At 43.3% G+C, this 21582-nt stretch overlaps 1 protein-coding gene across 1 annotated transcript; it reads right to left on the bottom strand.

Annotated features, from left to right (window-relative positions):
• Positions 1–7086: 7086 nt before the first annotated feature.
• LOC306897067 (galectin-4-like) lies at positions 7087–13412 on the bottom strand (the record flags this gene model as incomplete). The annotated part of the gene is made up of 8 exons (XM_079461542.1): positions 13291–13412; positions 12317–12399; positions 11773–11961; positions 11550–11669; positions 9630–9659; positions 9301–9389; positions 7298–7454; positions 7087–7164 (listed from the first exon to the last, which is right to left on the bottom strand). The coding sequence occupies exons 2-8, from the start codon at positions 12344–12346 to the stop codon at positions 7087–7089; spliced, it is 693 nt and encodes a 230-aa protein (XP_079317668.1). The 5' UTR covers positions 12347–12399; positions 13291–13412.
• Between the last annotated feature and the right edge of the window lie 8170 nt (positions 13413–21582).

Here is a 21582-nt window from a genome sequence, read left to right as displayed (position 1 = left end):
TCCAGGACCCTAACGATCGTGTGCCTGGCGTAGAGGAGGAAGGAGAACTCAATGCTCCGTTGTTGCCACGAATCACGAGCACTGTATCCCGCCTCAGCGAAAACCCAGCCTTGCCAATTCTCCCGATGATGCCGTTCCAGTATATCCAGAACGAGAGTGGAGGCTGGTAAAGTACCCGGTTTTTGTCTCACCTACTACTGCCTGCCTCACTATCGAATTGTCCGTCCCTTACAGGGAGTAAAGAGGGAGCTACTGTGACGAGTTGGATGGTGGCTTTGTGAGCACGTTGACGAATCCAAGTCCAGAAGCTGCCTGCCCCACGAGTAATTCCACGAGTCTGACGACGAGGAAAGTCCCGATCGGTCCCACGAGCCTGCTTAGAGAGGAGTATACTCACCTGGAGAACGGAAAAGCACCTACCGGCACCCCCCCTTCCTCACATTCGTCCACGCTACAGCCACAGGCCCACCAAGAGAGGAATATCCTTACCTGAAGGACGGAGAAGTACCTACCAGCCCCCGCTTCTTCATTGCGTCCACGCTACAGCCACAGGCCCACCAAGAGAGGAATATCCTTACCTGAAGGACGGAGAAGCACCTACCAGCCCCCGCTTCTTCATTGCGTCCACGCTACAGCCACGAGCATCCCCACCCCTGCTTTTATCCCTTTTAGATTAATAAAGAAACTTACCTTTTAAACTCATCCTTGTTGTCCGCCTCTTGGTGTTCTCTGGTGTCTGCTCCTCCGGAGTGTGGTAAATAACCCTCGGCCCTGTCACCGGGTGACATAACTTTTGGCGTAGTCGGCAGGATTACCACTCGGGGTTGAGCGGCCAGAGGACCCAGGATGGCGGATGAGGATTTGCCAGCCGCCCGGCAGCCGATGGCATCTATATTTATGGGAGCCCCGTGGGCTCAGAAGTACGGTGGGCCCGGCTCAGAGTTGAGCTTGACAGACTGGAGAGCGCAAGTCGAGTACCTGGCCGGACTGCAAGGGCTCAGAGAAACCCAGAGGATACAGTTTGTGCTGAATTCGCTCGAGGGGGAGGCAAAGAGAGAAGTTCGAGCAGCACCTGAAGCCGTCCGAGCCACTACACAAGCGATCTTTGAGTTCTTGTCCAGACAGTATGGCGATTCCACACCCGTGGCAGTGTTGCGGGCTCAGTTCTTTAACTGTAAGCAGGGACCTGGGCAGACCCTGCGAGCATTCGCTCTGCGACTACGAGAACAGTTCGCCAGGTTGAAGAGTCGGGAGCACCATGGTCTAGGAGATGAAGAGACATTATTAAGAGACCAGTTCCTGTTGGGGTTACGAGAAGGTCCAGTGCGACAGAGTCTGAGATTGCAGCTTCGACGGGACGCAGCACTGACTTTCGAAGACCTACGTAAAGAGGCCCTAGCCCTGGAACAGGATCACCACCAGACCGTGGAGTCGCCGGTGTGTATGGCTGCAAGTGGTACTAGTGCCCCAGTACTGCCTGAACCGACGGATTGGAAACAGGCCTTACGTGCAGAGTTGATGAAGGATGTTCGAGAAGAAATGGCTGAGTTCTCGAAGACTCTTCTGGGAGAGATCCGTCGTGGACGGCCAGAGCCCCCGCCTTTGCTCCGAGACCGGTCGTATTCTGACGGGGGGAGGGATCCGGGGAGACGTACCGGCCGACCATTCAGTTCCAGGTTCCAGTGGGATGGGCAAGGGCGCCCGATCTGTAACAACTGCGGAGAGCCAGGACACTACAGCCGCCAATGCGGCCCCCGACGTAACTCACAGGGGGTTTTTTTAGGACGACCGGCCACTGTGGGTCAAGTGGTCGGAAACCCCCGTATGGACCCCTTTTTAAGCTCAGCTCCACGAGACGGCCTGGTGGGACGTTGCCCCCTCGTGGAGATTAAAGTCAATGGAGTTACTGTTCGGTGCCTGGTAGACACAGGATCCCAGGTCACCATGTTTGCCGAGAGTCTGTCTAAAGATCTGTTCGATGCCCATCACTTACTTGAAGCTGAAGTCCCCTGGCTCACCCTGCGAGGAGCAAATGGCCTGAACATCCCCTATATCGGATATCAGGTGACCGACTTTGAGATCCAGGGCACCACGATCCCACAGAAGGGAGTGGTGATTGTGCGGGACTCCTGTCTGGGGGAACATCGAGCCTTGTTGGGGATGAACGTAATCATGGACTGTTGGGAAGAGCTGTTTCGCGTGGGTCCTCTTCGTTCCACTTCTGTAGCCGAGAAGCGAGAGTGGGAACGTGTCATCACCGACTGTCGACGAGTACAGGTCGCCAGCTCCCAACAGGATTGGGAGGACGTTGGCCGAGTGGCATGTCGATACGCTGTCTCCATTCCTGCCCGGAGCGAGGCTGTGGTCTGGGTCCGTCTTCCTGAGCGGGCCGATGGTCCTGAGGAGTGTGTCCTTGTCGAGCCCCACTGGGAATGTCAGGCCGTCGAAGTTGCTCGGGGGTTAACGGTAGCCCGTCGGGGCCGAATTGCAGTTAAAGTGAGAAACACGAACACTTACCCTGTCCAACTCTATCGTCACCAACGGTTGACCCGTATCACGCCAGTGAGTTCCCATCAGGTGAGGGAGGAGCAGGAGGTTCGCTTCTGCCAAGTAAGCGCAACGGTGGTTGAGGTCGGTTTGGCAAGGGAGGAATCTGGTCATGGACCCGCTACCCACAGCATGCCGACCCATTTGTGGAGTGAGTCCCTGCAGGGGGAGGGCCTACAAGAAGAGCAGACCCACCAACTTCAGAGCTTGTTGGCCAAGTGGCAACACGTCTTCTCCACCCACGATGAGGACTATGGGTGCACCGACATCGTCAAACACGTTATACCTACCGGAGACGCTCCACCCAGTCGAGAGCGGTACCGTCCGGTACCCCCGACTTTATACTCCGAGGTCCGTGCCTTACTAAAGGGGATGCTGGGACGTGGAGTTATTCGGGAGAGCAGCAGTCCATGGGCCGCCCCAATTGTCCTGGTACGAAAGAAAACGGGCTCTTGGAGATTTTGCGTGGATTATCGCAAACTGAACTTGGTCACCAAGAAGGATGCTTTCCCCCTTCCCCGGATCGAGGATTCCCTTACAGGACTGACCAATGCCGCCTGGTATTCCACCCTTGACTTGGCGAGTGGCTACTGGCAGGTACAGGTAGAGGAGCAAGACCGAGAGAAGACCGCCTTCACCACCCCTTTTGGCCTGTTTGAGTGGGATCGCATGCCCTTCGGACTCTGCAACGCCCCTGCGACCTTCCAGAGGCTGATGCAGCGATGTCTGGGGGGACAGCTGATGGATTCCACCCTGGTATACTTAGATGACGTGATCGTCTATTCCCCCGACTTTGACTCTCACCTGTTACATCTGGAGCAAGTCTTCCGAGCTATGGAACGGTATGGACTGAAGCTCCAGCCAGGGAAATGCCAGCTCCTTAAGAGGGAGGTCCAGTTCTTGGGGCATCGAGTGAGCGCTGCAGGAGTGGCTGTTGACCCGGAGAAGGTGTCCGCAGTACAGGGCTGGGTTCCACCAAAGACCGTCAGGCAGGTGCGGTCTTTTCTGGGATTTGTCGGCTACTACAGACGCTTCATAAAAGACTTTTCAAAAATTGCGAAGCCCCTGAATCAGCTGCTGGTCGGATCCGGTTCTTCACGGAGCCGGAGTTCCCCCACGATTACTTGGAGCCCAGAGTGTGAGACCGCCTTTCAGAGGCTAAAACAGGAGTTGCTGCAGGCCCCCATTCTGGCTTACGCTGATTTCACCCGACCCTTTGTAGTGTACACCGACGCTAGCAACAGCGGACTGGGAGCCGTACTGGCCCAGCAAAAGGACGGAACAGAAAGGGTCATCGCCTACGCCAGTCGGAGTCTTCACCCAGCAGAGCGGAACGACGCCAACTACAGCTCTTTTAAAATCGAGCTGCTGACCCTGAAGTGGGCTTTGTGTGAGAAGTTTAAGGACTACTTGTGGGGAGCTGAAGTGTTGGTGGTGACCGACAACAGCCCATTGGTCCACCTCCAAACCGCAAAGCTAGGGGCGGTGGAGCAGAGGTGGGTGGCTCAGCTCGCCAATTTCAACTATCGGCTGCAGTATCGGCAAGGCCGTGAACACATAAATGCTGATGTTCTGTCACGATTACCACCGTCAGGGGAAGGAGGAACCCCAGAACCAGAATCAGAGGAAGGGCTGATGGTAGGGATAGTGGAGGTACCTGGAACACGATCGGAGGGAGTACCGGCAAGTTGGGGATGGGACCCCCACCGATGGAAGGAGAGGCAGGAACAGGATGAAGGGTTGGCTACCCTGCGGACCTACCTGGAGCGGAACAAACTCCCGGGGATGGATGAACGACGGGGACAGCCCGTGGGATTAAAAAAGCTTCTGGGGCACTGGAAGCGACTGACGTTGCAGGAAGGAGTGATCTGTAGGTCTGTCTTGGACTCGAGGACCCACGAGATGGTATACCAGGTGGTGGTGCCTGAAGCCCAAATTCAGCCATTGCTCCAGGCCTACCACGATCGGCTAGGACATCAGGGTCAAGAACGGACGGTATCACTGCTGCGCCGGCACTTTTTCTGGAGCGGGATGGAAGAATCAGTGGGGAGGCACGTACAAGGATGCCCCCGCTGTGTGTTGTTTAAGTCCCGACGAAACGTGAGGGCCCCCATGGTTCCGGTGAGGCCCAGAGCCCCATTGCATATGGTGGCTATGGATTTCTTGACCTTGAGTCGTCCAACAGATCGTTATCAGAACATCTTGGTCGTTACGGATTTGTTCACCAAGTATGCCTGGGCCATACCGACCTTAGATCAGACCGCCACCACCACTGCCAACGCTCTGTGGAGACATGTCTTCCAGCCCTTTGGATGTCCCGAAACACTCCACTCGGACCAAGGGCCGAACTTCGAGTCCCGTGTCATCCAAGAACTATGCCAACTGTACGGATGCAGGAAGACCCACACCACTCCATACCACCCACAGGGAAACGGGGGATGCGAACGTTTCAATCAGATGCTTCTGAGTTTACTGGGGACTCTGGATGCGGACCACCAGGGTTATTGGACGGATAGCCTCCCGGCCCTGGTGCAGGCCTATAACAACAGCGTCCACAGCACTACGGGTTATGCCCCTGCTTACCTGATGTTTGGGAGACATGTGCGTTTACCCATGGATCTGCTCCTTGGAGCAGCAGTGGTCGAGGCCCCCGCCACCACCACCGAATGGGTACACCGACACCACCGCCAACTCCACTCTGCGTATGAGAAAGTGTCCAAACATCTCGACGTGGCCGCCCAGAAGAACAAGCGTCTGTATGACCGTACTGCCAGAGAGGCCCCCTTGTTACCCGGAGAACGGGTGCTGGTGCGAGATAACCGGCGCCAGGGGAAGGGGAAGCTCAGCGACCGGTGGGAAACCGTGCCATATGTGGTAGAGCAACGACAGAGACCTGACCAGCCCGTCTACACCATCCGGCCAGAGGGGAAGGCCGGCCCTGTGAGAATTCTGCACCGAAACTTGCTTCGCCCCTGCCCAAACTATCCGCGGCAAGAGACTGAGGAGCCGCCGGCGCCTGTGGCCCCTGCACCACCTTGGGTGGGTTGGGCTACGTTCCCTAGAGCCCCTACTCCTGAACTCAGGGAGGAAGAACCCGCTGCTCCAGCTCGACGCTCCCAGCGGGAGACCCGAGGAGTACCTCCTATCAGGTATAGAGAATAGGAGTCTAGACCCCGTTCTCGGGACTAGAACGGATCCGGTGGGGGAGGATGTCACCGGGTGAACGAACCAGGAACCGAAGAGAGACTGCGACTCGTTGTTAGGGGGAAGAAATGCCGGTGCGACACCATAACGAGCGCCAGCTGAAGCTAATGATTAGCGCTTCATTGAAGCATGTGCTTCAGTATAAAGAGAGAGGCTGAAAGCATGGTAAAGAAAGAAGAGGAAGGGGGAAGAGAGTGTTCGTGCAGTTGTGAAGCGCTGTAGGAATGCTCGAGGATCATCGTGGTGGCGGTGAGTGGTGAGTGAGGAACAGAAACTGTACCAGCTGGGGAGACCATCGAGCACGGGTTTTATCGTTTGGAACTACTAACCTTTGGATCATTCGCCCTATGAAGAGGAGAGAAACGAGTTGATTAATCGCTGTAAAGAGAGAGTGAGTTTGCAGTGTCTGATAGAGTGAAACCAACACGTGTGAGGATTTACCAGAGTGATTTATGCACGAGTGTGGTGAGATCGAACAACTGTTTTCTCTGAGTCTCTGATGGATGAAACTGGTCTATAACCTTGAAGATGTATTCGAATTGAACTGTCCCCGTAGTTGTTTCCAGGACCCTAACGATCGTGTGCCTGGCGTAGAGGAGGAAGGAGAACTCAATGCTCCGTTGTTGCCACGAATCACGAGCACTGTATCCCGCCTCAGCGAAAACCCAGCCTTGCCAATTCTCCCGATGATGCCGTTCCAGTATATCCAGAACGAGAGTGGAGGCTGGTAAAGTACCCGGTTTTTGTCTCACCTACTACTGCCTGCCTCACTATCGAATTGTCCGTCCCTTACAGGGAGTAAAGAGGGAGCTACTGTGACGAGTTGGATGGTGGCTTTGTGAGCACGTTGACGAATCCAAGTCCAGAAGCTGCCTGCCCCACGAGTAATTCCACGAGTCTGACGACGAGGAAAGTCCCGATCGGTCCCACGAGCCTGCTTAGAGAGGAGTATACTCACCTGGAGAACGGAAAAGCACCTACCGGCACCCCCCCTTCCTCACATTCGTCCACGCTACAGCCACAGGCCCACCAAGAGAGGAATATCCTTACCTGAAGGACGGAGAAGTACCTACCAGCCCCCGCTTCTTCATTGCGTCCACGCTACAGCCACAGGCCCACCAAGAGAGGAATATCCTTACCTGAAGGACGGAGAAGCACCTACCAGCCCCCGCTTCTTCATTGCGTCCACGCTACAGCCACGAGCATCCCCACCCCTGCTTTTATCCCTTTTAGATTAATAAAGAAACTTACCTTTTAAACTCATCCTTGTTGTCCGCCTCTTGGTGTTCTCTGGTGTCTGCTCCTCCGGAGTGTGGTAAATAACCCTCGGCCCTGTCACCGGGTGACATAAGTGTGAACTTCTACGCCACTGGCAAACACGGTGTAATGATTGTTGCTGCAACAAATAGTCATCTGAAATGCAAGACATAAAATATAAAACTTTCAACCAACAAACCAAGAAAAGTCAGATTTTCTTGGACTTCTAGTTGATCACATTAAGCATTTAAAAAGTGTATGTACAGGGATTATAAAACTGCATGTCTACCTGAAAATGTTGTCCGCTTGTATATGGCATTTCGTCATGTTGTTCTGGTTCTCCCCACTCTCCCTTCTCATAGTTGTTTAGCACGACAACATTCTTGTCAAAATGACAATGGTAGTTGAACGCAACTCCAGTTTTGTGCCGCAGACTAACTTCTAAACTGTGGGTGAAAAGAGAAGAGTACAGTGTTAACCTGGAGAAGTTGAGTGTACTTCAACATTTTGAGGATACCGGTTTCCCGTAAAAACATTAAGTAATGTGTATTTGATATTTGAGTAAAGTGAACTTAAAAGGTTCAGCCCATCCCAGGGGGATTGCACTAAATTCTAAGTAGACTGAACTTAAAATAATGAGTTTATTAGTTATTAATTGTTGTCTGAACTCACTCATCAAGTATAATTAAATACTGCTGACTCATTACTTAAGTTATTATAATACTGTTCACTTTACTAAAGAAAAGTTAGGAAGTCATTAAACTACCATTATGGTGATCAGGGTTTGCTTTAGTTGGGCTCTTGACTCTTTGCTTCTTTTTCTTTAATTACTAATTCAGTGCTTCAGAAATAAAATTCTCTCATTGATAAAACAGAGGTCGTCATAAAGAAAGTTAAGAGTACATTTTAATATAGGTGTCAGGATCTGGGTATCCTCCCTACTCTCCCGTTAAACACACAGAAGCTGTTGAAAAAAGATCAAGTTTGATCCATTTCTTACTTGTGAAAATATTTCAGTTCATAAATGCACAAGGATTGTGTCGAATTGAAGGCTGGTTAACTGACACACTTAGACAATCAACACTCATCATACAAACCTCAACAATGGTGAAAATCATCAGCGAAACAGATCAACTGCAATGCATGCTGGGAATCATGAATGAGTTTTGTGCAATGATGTTACCCAGCATGCTTTGCAGCATGAAGTTTTATTTTGTTGATTGTCACCATAGTTTACATTTAAATGTAGTCATTTAGCAGATGCTTTTATCTAAAGAGTTCAGGGAGCAATAAGCGATATGTCATACAGGAGCAATAATAAAATCGGTGCTAATACAAAGTTACTAGTTTCAACAAAAGCTAAACCACTACCTGTTGAGAGAAGAGAGATGGTTAGTGTAGCTTTTCTTTTCATTATCTGTCAAGTATTCACAGAAGAGATGTGTTTTAAGTAGTTTTTTGAAGGTTGTGAGAGATGTGGTTGACCGGACCGAGTTGGGAAGAATGGTTCACCAGGAAGTTGTGAAGGAGAATGAGCTGGAAAGAGATTTACTGCCCTTATGAGAAGACGCAATACAAGACGCCGGTCATTGGCTGAAAGCAGGGTTCTTGATGGGGTGTAGTAGGGTGTGAAAGTATGCCGTTGCCGATCCAGTGATACAGTGGTCCTGTAGGCAAACATCAGTGACTTGAATCTGATCCGGGCTTCAACCGGTACCCAGTGGAGAGAGATGAAAAGGGGTGTCACATGAGCCCTTTTGGGCTGTTGGAAGACGAGGCGTGCTGCTGCGTTTTGAACCAGCTGAAGTGGTTTGATAGCCTTTGCAGGAAGACCAGCAAGGAGAGCATTGCAGTAGTCCAACCTTGAGATTACCAGGGCCTGGACAAGGAGTTGTGCTGCATGCTCAGTGAGATAGGGTCTAAACTTTCGAATGTTGAATAAGGCATAAACAGCCACACAGATTTCTTTGCTTTTTACCCCAAACAATTGTGTTTTAACACACTGTTTCAGCAGTTACAGAGAACCTAAGCAAGCATTCTAGTAGTACTGTAGAGCCAAGAGTCCAACTTAAGCAAACACTGGACACCATAATGGTAGTCTGGTTACATTTTAACCTTTTTTTATTAATTCACTGGTTGTTTTTTGTCTTTTAACTCAACTATTTCAGTTAACTCATTTTTTGTGGATTGTACTCTTCGGGCATACAGTGTAGCATTGCAGGGGTGGACTTTTAGCAGATCTTTTGAAATGTGTTATTTCATGTGCAACAAAGAGAAATGCTGATGTCAAACCTTTTTGCATGAAAATAGATAAGTCCTTGGATAACAATGGTTTTGCCAGCATACAGTCCACCATAGATGATGCTTTTGTACGGGATCCTCTGAATGGGTGTCAGAATAAACATTTTGATATGCTGTAATGGGATTCTGCATAAAACTACTGTTTAGCCCTTTTATCCACGTTGAATCATCTAAGTAATTGTATTTACAGTACATTGTGTTTAACAGTAAGCAGCTTCCTGTAATCTTTAAACTACATGTAAAACAAAATCACCATAATGAGATCATTTTCAAAATCACCATAATAATGATTTGTCTTCAAAGGATGTTTGATAACTTACAAAGTTTCCGGGAATTGGAGCGTACAGAGGCTGTTAATGAAATGAAAAATAAAATGTTTTTCCAGCAAAATACAATTTTTAAATCAAACTGATTGGAAGTGGAAAAACTAGAATGCGGGGGTCATTTTCAACAGCAATGTTGTATTGCAACTGAGCTGATATTGCAGTTAACAGCATCAAATAATATGACACTGTATCTGTTATAATATACAGTTATTCTTACCTTACTTCTTGATTAAATCTCAAATGATTCGTTTGGCGAATCATCAGTCATTATCCCCTACTTTCCGCCAGCCTACTCTGATCTGATTGGTCAAATGGTCTAGTCTGCTATATGATTGGTGTCCAGCGGATGAGGCTCACTATCTACAGTAGCTATGTCCCAATCCGGGGGCTGGATCCTTAGAGGGCTGCATTTTAAGTAGGGCTGTTCCATTCAGATTTTTTTGGAGTCGATTCCGAATCCAATTCCTAGCTGCGGTTTTCGATTCCTGCCTAATGTGAATCCACCATTAAACAGACGTCCAAGTAAACCTGTTGTGAGACTGTGCTTTATACAGGCCTACATGTAATTGTCTTCACGCAGTTAGAGTAAGAGAAGACAGTCCGTTTACAGTCTGTCTGAAAAGCAAATGTACTTATATGATTTGTTAAATGTACATCTTATTATATCTGCATTTGCTTTTATGATGCAGAGTATTTCACAGCTCTAGACTTCTTGCATCAGCTTTTTCTGAAGTCTGCCCTGTTTTAGACAAGAAACTAATATCATTTAGTTGATCAATGACATCAGCTAAGGGTTTATAAAGGCTCTTAAAGAGGAGTTGATTCCTTTAATGGATTGGACTCAACTCTCAATGCCTTGGATTCGAATCCATTCTCAGCCCCAATTTAAAAGACCTATTGCATCAAAGCAGCCAGACTTAAGGCTGGTAAAGCTGTCCTGATTCTAAGGTTGCTTCAAATGCGATCCTATTTCTACAGGGTTTTAAGGTTAGAGTGAACGTATCCTTCACAGCTTTGGCTATTTCCAAGATTCATTGCACGCCTGTAACGAACATTTGAGTGTTTTAATAATAAGCAAGATGTTTTTCACTAACATTGTTGGTGCATTACTTTGTTTTCAATTTCTAAGGAAAGTAAATTGAATATACTGTTGGGCTATCTTAATATATAAACATGTCATATTCTCTCAATTTAAACATCACTTTTCAGGCTACTTATTTGTTCAAAAAGGTAAAAAATGTATCTGCTGTATCCTGCTGCTGTCGCCACACAATGAGGTTTTCCACAAGGCTAGGCCATCTCATTGTAGTTTGCTTCTTGGACTTTTGAGGCCGTGTGCTTTGAAGATAAAGACTCGTTGTTAAATCTGCAACTTTAGAAGGTTGCAGCCCCGGGAATTGGGACAGAGATAGTTGGGGAGTTTTTAAACTTAGTCAATAGTGACACTACAACAAATCAAAAGACCCAAATCAAACACTAATCAAAAGGATGGTGGTTTGATGAAATGTCAAGTTTTCAGCATTAATCGATGGCGAATTTTGAATGAATGGTTTCTTGCTGTCAGGGCAGGTAAGATCTGGATAACATCTGCTAAACATCCTAGAAAAGGCCATTTTACATACGGTCTTAATTCTAAACATATTACAGACATCTTATGGATGTTATTAAGCCATCTGACTTCTCAGAAATGTAGTGCAGATGAGCAAACAAAAAATATGTCTTGCAGATTTAAATGCAGACATCAGATGGATATCTGACAGATGTATGTGTGCTATCAGGGAGTTCAATGGCAACATCAATGTTTAAACAATAATTTAGAATTGATGAATTTACAATGATTCAATGGTCACTTGCTATCAGGGTTTGGTTTACTCAATAGTGGTAAAGAGTTGCATGCATATGTTTGTTTCTCACCTCAGGAAACTGAACGAGAACTAAATTTACATCCACCATTCCACTCACATGGATGCTGTCCACGCGAGAGAACAAAACACGGTGTTTGTATTCCCAGAGGGGTTTCCCATTGGCACTTATCTAGTCAAACAAAAACATTATTATCCCTCCAAAAGATAAACACCTGTGCTGGTAGACATTGAACATATATTTTTTTGCCTGCCTAACAAAGTCAAGAACAAACCTTGTAATGCTCATGTGTGACAAAAATCTGAAGTGCAAATGGTTTGCCTCTAGGGAACGGACATTCTTCGGCGCGTTCTTCTGAGCCCCAGGAGCCGTTCTGTAAGGTGTTGTGCACTACATACTCATGACCATTCTCATAGCGTGGGTTAACATGCAGAACGACATCGGAACAGTGCAGAAGGTTCACCTGAAAACTTAAGATGAAACTGTAACAAATCATTCTAATCATTCTGACTTTCACATGGGTCTGAACCTGATTTTCTATTTGAAGGTCTTATTTTAGGACACTTAAATGGAAAAATAATAAATTTGATCCTTTACTAAAACATCCAATACAGTACAACATAAAATATCTTTGTTTTTTGGTCGATCAGATGTTACTTTCATATTATTGTTTGCTCACAGTTTGCTTTATTATTATTTTTATTACCTTTAAAAACCATTTTAATGTTGTTTCTTCTCTGCAATCATTTTCTTGTAAAGCACTTTTAAATACCTGTGTACATGAACTGCAGTGCATAAACATTCTTGCATTGATTTACCTGTTGGAATCTGCCTGAACTCGTCCACATACAGTAATAATCATTCCTTCCAATAATCCCCCCTGGACCTCATAAGCGTCAAGCTGTGTGGAAAACATTTTTATCATCTAAATACTTACTTCATTTTTAAAATCAGATTTATGCAAGTAAAACAGTGTCATGATTCTGCCTTCTCTTGTCTTGGTTTTCTGGTCTAGGGGCAGAATCATGACAGTCTCACGTGTTTTATGTGGAGAGAAACATATTATTGTCAATCAGGACATAATATGCATTCTCTCCAGTCTCGTCATTGGCCCCGCCCCTCTCGTTTCTAGTATAGCTTTCCTCCTGTGTCTCATTACCCACACCTGCCCAGCGTTATCTCCTTTGTTACACAATTTAATGCCCTCTTGACTATTGTCTTGTGCTTGTTCGTTGTACATGTTTCCTGTCCTGTATGGTGTGTTACAAGTTCATGTACCTGTACACTGTATGTTTATTTCCAAGTTCCTTGTTTGGTTTTCCTTTTTGGTTTTTATGGCCCACTTGTGGGAAGTGTTTGTTTTCAGTTCTTGTATCAAGTTTGGTTAGTGTTTAACACTATTAACACCGTTAATATCTTAATTATATTATTGAGAATTAACAATGTTACCATTATTGAGATTCATTTCAATATTCTTGATATTTGTGTGTTAATAAGATTTGTAGGAGTTGAAAGGGTTCAAAGTGTCTATATCTGAAATTCTCAGATTAAGTTGTGCTGGTTCATCTACGATAATGAATCATAAATACTATACATTCACTCTTACATATAATTCTTCCACAATTTAGAAAATTCACATCAACATTGGAATTATGAACTCTGTATAATACAGCCAAAAGAATAACATCATGTTCTCTCATGATGACCGTAACTCTCCATAACAATATGAGCTCCAACAGTCAGAGAGAGACAAAGATTAAAAAACACTGATTTAAAATGATTGGATACTTACCGAATCGAAAACTGGCTGGAACATTGTGCTAACGGTTCTCTTCAGCTTGTGTTCAAGGTGGACTGTCTGTAGTGTGTTTGTCAGGAGTGACTACATCAGCCTTGGTATAAAACCTGTATAAGTAAACCTTTGTTGGTTAGCAGTTGCTGATTAACTGAACTTTGGGCATTGCACGGACATCATACTATGGAGGGATTTTTCAGTCAAATTATAAACTAAAAGTCTAAATTTGAAACAAAGTCCAAGTTGAAAATAAATTTGGTATATGGGATTGGGCATTTGGACACACACTATAAAACACTTGCACATACATACAAACTCTGCACACACACAAGTCTATAAAACACTCGCACATACATACAAACTCGATGCGTGCAAAACACATCTATAAAACACTCGCACATACATATAAACTCTGCACACACACAAGTCTATAAAACACTCGCACATACATATAAACTCTAAACACACACAAGTCTATAAAACACTCGCACATACATATAAACTCTGCACACACACAAGTCTATAAAACACTCGTACACTCGATGCGTGCAAGGCCAGATTAACACTTCGCTGTACCCTGAGTAAAAATATTCAAGGGGCCCATCATCACAACCTCAGGATCACCATAATCTGGCAAAATACAGAATAAATTACAGTAATAGTCAATATACTCAATAATTCAATAACTAACTGCCATCAAGTGCATTTTGATGTACAGATGTGCAAATGCTCATAGAACTACAGATGCACCACTATGTTCTCTTGTCAAGACCACTCAGTCATTATGTTATGAAAACAAAACACATCGGCATCAATATCATTTGGCAAAATTGACCCACTACATAGTCACAAAAAATAAATAAGCAACGACTTTCAAAGCATCCAATATTTATTTAACAACACCTTCTCCAAACACAAATGCATAGAATTGATAGAGCCATCACAGAGGAAGTCCACAGACAAGACACAAACAAAAATCCATTGAATCCATCTCCTATAGAATCAAGTAGCATTTTGGTCCTCAGCTAATTTTAAACAGAAATCACCGTCACCTCAGAATTCAACAGGACAATCAAGTTATAGCGCAATATAAACATTTGGAAATCTGCTGTTTTCTCGCAACAACAATAAACAAACAAAATTAACAGTATTTTCATGGAGCCATTACAAGGAAAAATGTATCAAATGCAGTATCATCTGCTCCTAAACTCTTTTGAACTGGTTTTAAAACAGAAAACAACCTGTCACATCACAGTTCAACAAGACAGGCAAGGGTTAAACATTTTAGTGCAATATAAACATTTGGAAATCGGTCAATTTATCTCAATTAGACAAGACAAAAATAAATGCTAAATAATCTGGCAAAATACACAATTTGAATCCTAGATAATGGAGAAGAGCATGTTTAAACTTGAAATGCTTGATTTCATTTGGCGAACATCTTACACGAGCATTTCTCTGGACTTTGAATGTGAAACAGGTGCTGCTCGCAGACTCGACGAGCGGTTCAGATGCGGTTAGACTCGAGACCCATCACCTTCGCTCTCAGGGCTGTGAACATTAGCTCGAGCCGGCAGTGAAGAAATGTTCTGGCTAGCTGAGCTGTCCTCGTTGACGGGCGGTGCCTTAGCAGACTAGTTGCTAATGCTAACGTTTACTAGCGTAAAGAAATTGCCTATTTTCGGTATACAGTTTACATTTTCTGCGTTCCTGATATCGTTCTCCCTTTTAAGTTCCCGATTAGCGCTCCCATTTAGCTACTCCGTGATTAAATTTTTTTAGTCGTGTTGTGTTGTAGCGCTTGCCGTCACACGACCGGCTCAGTGCACATTGATTGGTGTTACCGCCCGCGGGGCCCTTTAGAGGTCGGGGGCCCCTGGGCAATTGCCCATATGGTTAATCCGGCCCTGCTCGTATGAGTAAATGTGCCAGTTAAACAGAAGCCGGAGACAATGGAAAACGCTGTTAAAGAAATCGGCTATATCTTCATTGCAACTTGCGCAAGCAAGTAAAGGACTAAGGAACTTCAATGCCATTATAGCTCTCAGTGTTAAATGTGTTTTGCACGCATCCAGGGCCGGATTAACCATATGGGCAATTGCCCAGGGGCCCCCGACCTCTAAAGGGCCCCGCGGGCGGTAACACCAATCAATGTGCACTGAGCCGGTCGCGCAACGGCAATCGCTACAACACAACACGACTCAAAAAATGTGTAGCTAGTGGGAGCGCTAATCGGAAATTTAAAAGGGAGAAGGATATCAGGAACGCAGAAATTTTTAAATATATACCGAAAATAGGCAATTTCTTTACGCTAGTGTAATGGAAATTTTCTAGTCTAGCTTCTTGATGTGTCTGTCTATATGTTTACGAAGTGTTTATCTATGTTTTCTTTTCAAATGTTATCATGTTTCTCTCTATACGCGTCATACCACTCTGCCTTTGCCCTCGAGCAGGGGCCAAGATGTTCTGTTTGGAATAATGGACATCACTTCTCGTAAACCAGCTAGGGGGCAAAGGGAGGGGGTGTCACGTTTTAATATATACTCTGTGTGCAGGAGGAAAGAGCGCCTTTTCTCTGCACCATCTCATTGCTTATGATGCAGATTAAACGACAATAAAATAATTTGCAAAGTAACCTCACCTCTCTGTGTATTCCGTTTGTCAAAAGTTGACTCAATTAAGGAATAAGAAAATTCCACAACACTAGTAAATGTTAGCAACTAGTCTGCTAAGGCACCGCCCGTCAACGAGGACAGCTCAGCTAGCCAGAACATTTCTTCACTGCCGGCTCGAGCTAATGTTCACAGCCCTGAGAGCGAAGGTGATGGGTCTCGAGTCTAACCGCATCTGAACCGCTCGTCGAGTCTGCGAGCAGCACCTGTTTCACATTCAAAGTCCAGAGAAATGCTCGTGTAAGATGTTCGCCAAATGAAATCAAGCATTTCAAGTTTAAACATGCTCTTCTCCATTATCTAGGATTCAAATTGTGTATTTTGCCAGATTATTTAGCATTTATTTTTGTCTTGTCTAATTGAGATCAATTGACCGATTTCCAAATGTTTATATTGCACTAAAATGTTTAACCCTTGCCTGTCTTGTTGAACTGTGATGTGACAGGTTGTTTTCTGTTTTAAAACCAGTTCAAAAGAGTTTAGGAGCAGATGATACTGCATTTGATACATTTTTCCTTGTAATGGCTCCATGAAAATGCTGTAAATTTTGTTTGTTTATTGTTGTTGCGAGAAAACAGCAGATTTCAAAATGTTTATATTGCGCTATAACTTGATTGTCCTGTTGAATACTGAGGTGACGGTGATTTCTGTTTAAAATTAGCTGAGGACCAAAATGCTACTTGATTCTATAGGAGATGGATTCAATGGATTTTTGTTTGTGTCTTGTCTGTGGACTTCCTCTGTGATGGCTCTATCAATTCTATGCATTTGTTTTGGGAGAAGGTGTTGTTAAATAAATATTGGATGCTTTGAAAGTCGTTGCTTATTTATTTTTTGTGACTATGTAGTGGGTCAATTTTGCCAAATGATAATGATGCCGATGTGTTTTGTTTTCATAACATAATGACTGAGTGGTCTTGACAAGAGAACATAGTGGTGCATCTGTAGTTCTATGAGCATTTGCACATCTGTACATCAAAATGCACTTGATGGCAGTTAGTTATTGAAATATTGAGTATATTGACTATTACTGTTATTTATTCGGTATTTTGCCAGATTATGGTGATCCTGGGGTTGTGATGATGGGCCCCTTGAATATTTTTACTCAGGGTACAGCGAAGTGTTAATCTGGCCCTGTCTTCAACAGTCAACTTTGAGATGCCATGTAATTCCAGACCTTAACCAGGACTAAACCACTGAAAAGGCATCCAAATGAAAACATTTAAAACACTTCATCTTCAACTACCAGTTACAATTACATTTAATGAACATGTAGGATATGTTGTAATATCACATCCATGTCTTTCGTCTTCTTTCTCTCTCTTTCACTGTTACCTATATGGCTATAAACATTTTACTAAATAAAGTATAGGTACTTTTGACAACAACACTTGGAACAATATGGGTGGCAAAAGAGAAGCAGTGAAAACGTTCACTTTATTACCTTTAAATCTTCCAAGGATTCTCAAAGTCATTCAGGTCTGACTGGGATCGAAGGAGTTTAGGTGGTATACTGGACTTCTTGGCAAACTTTTTTTGGACCCACTTTCTGGATTTATACCCACCAGCTCCTGTTGTAAACATAGCAAATATGTATAACCTTACTTCGCTTGGAAAATTTGTCTTCAATGCTGATCCTGATCCTATGTCTTACGACTTTTGGTAGTTGTCTCCTTTAGAAAATAAGTATTAGTAAGAGAAAAAAATAATAATAAGATTGGATGTAGTTGATACTTATGTGTTTATTTTCCTATGTGCTGTATACAGCTGTCTGTTTCCACGAGCATTCTGTCAGTGATGCTACAGTCACCTTCAGTAAGGACGAGATTTCAACACTGCTAATCGCAAAACAAAACTCAACGAAAAGCTTTTTGTATTCATTTGTTATTTATAGACCTCGAAGTGTTTTTAGTTTGTGATTAATATTATACGAGATCACATGAGGCACATTAACCCAGTGAATAATTTTATGCCATCCAATGTCCAGACCTGTGACCATCACAGCAGCCTCAGTCATGTCCTTACTGTATTTACTGTACATGATCTGTTTGTGTTTGTCTCCCCCTGCTGGTCAGTATCAAACATGCCATTAAACCCACCTCGAGTTCTGATGTTCTGGTACATTTTGACTTTCTGATAATAAAACGGAAGAACTGATCAGAAAATGAAAGTTGGTGTCGTAGGTATGTGGAAGGTTGTCAGAATGTTGCTAAATGGTTACTTACTAACCCAAGACAAAAAATAAAAGTAAAAACTATGGTGGTCAATGGTGCCACAGAACTATTTGCTTTCCCACATTCTTCAAAGTTTCTTCTTTTGTGTTCAGCAGAACAAAGAAATGTGAACAGGTTCGAAACAACTTGAGTTTGAATAAATCGAGTAAACCACAATTCAATTATTTTGGTGATGGCTGGAAATCTTTATACAGTATGTGTATTGGTTTTATCTTTATACATTATTTGTATTGGTTTTAGTATTGGTGGCAGGTCACGTAGACGCTGCTGCTGAAACCGTGACCGGCATCATCAGCTGTCTATATCCAGTGGAAACATCTGAGAAAGACAAAGAAAGATACGGCATAAACTACATCTCTGGTTGCAGATACCTGCTGTGGGATCACAAAATCAAACTGGTTATGTAAGAAGTGTTACTGTCATCTGTTAATATCTTTAGGTGAGAAACGTTCTCATGAACGGCACAGCAAAGTACAGGATTCTGTCCAAGTTCAAGCAAAACAAGCAATAATGCTTCAGTCTTATAATCATAAATGTCTGATATAACATGAGCCAGTTTCTGTAATAAAATATGAAAGATTATCCAGAGCATGAGCAGAAATGTTCAGATTGACAATATGAATTCAAGCTTCTGTCCGGTTGAACTTTACTAATCAATTATATATTAGATTTTCATGCAAAACGATTCACAGGTAGAAATAATACTAGTATAAAATCAGATGAAGTCAGAAGAAAGCTGATGGTGACATCACTGTGACATCATCGTGTTAACTGTGTGATGCAGTTTCAGATTGGGTGATCATGCTTTGTGTGAGTTGGTGTTGAAATCATGACCAAATGATTAGATGATCTCTTGTAATTATGTTGGCTTGAGAGAGCCAACATACTGTTATGCTAAATAAACTTATTATTATTCTTCCGACAAAAATTTTCTGCCTGCTACTCCTCCTAGAGCTTTTAAGCTACAGCCACTAAACTTCACACGCATCTTCAGTCTGGTCTCACTCGAGTTGCTATATCTTTTCTAAGGGATTGGACTTACGGTTTTCCTAAAAATGCCAATCAAACTCTCAAAAAAGTCCCATTGACTTACATTGACGGAATGTTCAGGGGAGATGTTTATGTTCCAAATGTCAACTGACAACTTACAAAAATAAACATTCACACACTCTCTATAAATCTCTGCATTCATCTCTACCTACCTATCTTACTACTATTTATCTCTTTATCTTTTTATCTGTTTATCTTTTTATCTTTCTTTTTATCTCTTTAGCTCTTTTTCTTTCTTTTTATCTCTTTGTCTTTTTATCTTATTATCTCTTTATCTTTTTATTAACCTCTTCTCCTTTCTAGCTCTTTTCTTAAAATATTTCTTTCTTTAAAATTATTAACTTTAATTATTAAATTTCTTTAAAATTAGACCTGCCTATCTACTTATCTTTTTATCAATTTTTCTTTTTATCTATAACACTAACCTCTTTTTCCTTTCTATCTCACAATTCAAACTTTTTCACCAGACTTTCTCAAGCCAACATAAAGTTTGTTCACAAACTTTTCCTCATCTAGTTTATATCATTAGAGTGAATTTGGGTTCACACGCTGTAAGTTACTAATAGTAAAAGATCAAGTGTACAGCATGACTGCAATGCTAGTGACTTGAGATCAAATGTAGAAATGCAATGTGAATGTGTAAATGAATGCAGCCGACCGGATTGATAATATTCATGACCCTGTAAATGTCAAAGCGTGTGTGTCGGGCACGCACTGCTGATTGGCTGTTGATAGGTTTTAATTGTCAGATGGAGTTTTGGATTGGTCATAAATGAGTCAGTAATGAGCGTGATGAATGATGAAGAAGCACTTAATGTGACTCATTTCTGCAGCTGTAAATGATGATTATTAAAGATTATGATGTCAGTATTAACTCTGAGCAATGTGCTGAGGCTTTGGAATGTTAATTCTTGTATTATTCTGCCTGTTTTTCATCTTGAATGATAAATTCATATGGAAGTTACAATTTAAATGCTTTTTATGTCTTGAAATGGACAGAAGAGAGCAGACGGGTGAACAGGATTCAAAGTGTGAATGGGCCTATCAAACACTCAATTGTAAACATTGATGACTTGATTTGCAAGGTTTTACAAAGATTTACAAAGGTGATGCGATACTTTACTGCACAAATCAAGTTTAGTAAAAACACACTGTATTTGCACGTTAATGTTGTTTTTTGGAAGCTGTCAGCTGTGTTAATTGATATATGATTTTTTATTTCTCATAGTTTACGGTTATGTGTATCTTAATTTACCTATGACAAGAGCCCTCACAAAGGGCCCCCATACGTCTAGGACCGGCACTGATTCCTCCTCATTCCACATTCCGTGGTTTACCTTTAAAGTTGACTATTTGTTGACTTCTTAAATTAGTTTAAGACAAGCACTGCACCTGTTCCCCCACAGTGTTGTATTGTCTGTAGTTCTAACAAATTGTTGTCAGATTTTTGGGTGTGGCCTGATTTATTACTTTAGAAATGGCAGGTAAGGGCCAACAGTGTACAGTTTAACAAATCAGACCTTCATATGATCCAACCTCTCCAAACCTTTCATCCGATGATTTTCAAAACCCATATTTATTTTACTTTGTATCAGAGCAATGATATAAATTATATGGATTATCAGAGCTTCTTAATGTGGCTAAATATGTAGTTGGGCAGAGCTGATGAATGAAGGTTTAGTTTTGGTTTCACTGCTTGTATTTATCTAAGAGTCTCTTTATGTGCAGTCTTATTAAGGGTTACACACTGAAGTTGGAAGCATGTCTTTCGCAGGCACAGGAACACAAGGGAAAAATGATTCTCTAAGTGAGTGTCTCTAAGCTGTGTTTTGGTTATTTTATTGAGTCTTTTGATGTTCTTATGTTTTTTCACTTTATTAGTTTGTCGTTTGATTGGACCAGTTTCAACTATTGTTGGAGGTGGTGTCACTGGTGAGTAATGTTCTAAACTACAACAATTGTTCTCAAGTAGAACCATAAAATCTACACGGCGAAAAATGTTCTGTAGTTTTTTGTGGAAAAATACCGGAAGCTGTGGTTGCCAGTAAAATGTCTGTTGTGTTTATGTAACTCACTGACACTGAGTCTTTCTTTATGTTCAAGTCTTTGTTGTGTTTTAGCTTTGTATTTGTTTCTTTATTCCAATAAATTGCCCTTGGTGTATTGCAACTATAACTTGTAGAATAAAACATATTGAACATTATTCAGATTTGAGCATATTTCAGTGAAATATGTTGAATCAAGTAAATTTATGGAGTAGTTTATAGACTTGTTCTTTTTCCTCCCCAAGGTGTTTGTTTATTGACGGCAGATCCAAAAACGAGAGTTTCTAC

This window comes from Barbatula barbatula (assembly GCF_947034865.1).
Source record: "Barbatula barbatula genome assembly, chromosome: 8".
NCBI lineage: Eukaryota > Metazoa > Chordata > Actinopteri > Cypriniformes > Nemacheilidae > Barbatula > Barbatula barbatula.
The sequence above is the reverse complement of the archived record's forward strand: the minus strand, read 5'-3'. Positions and strand labels throughout refer to the sequence as shown.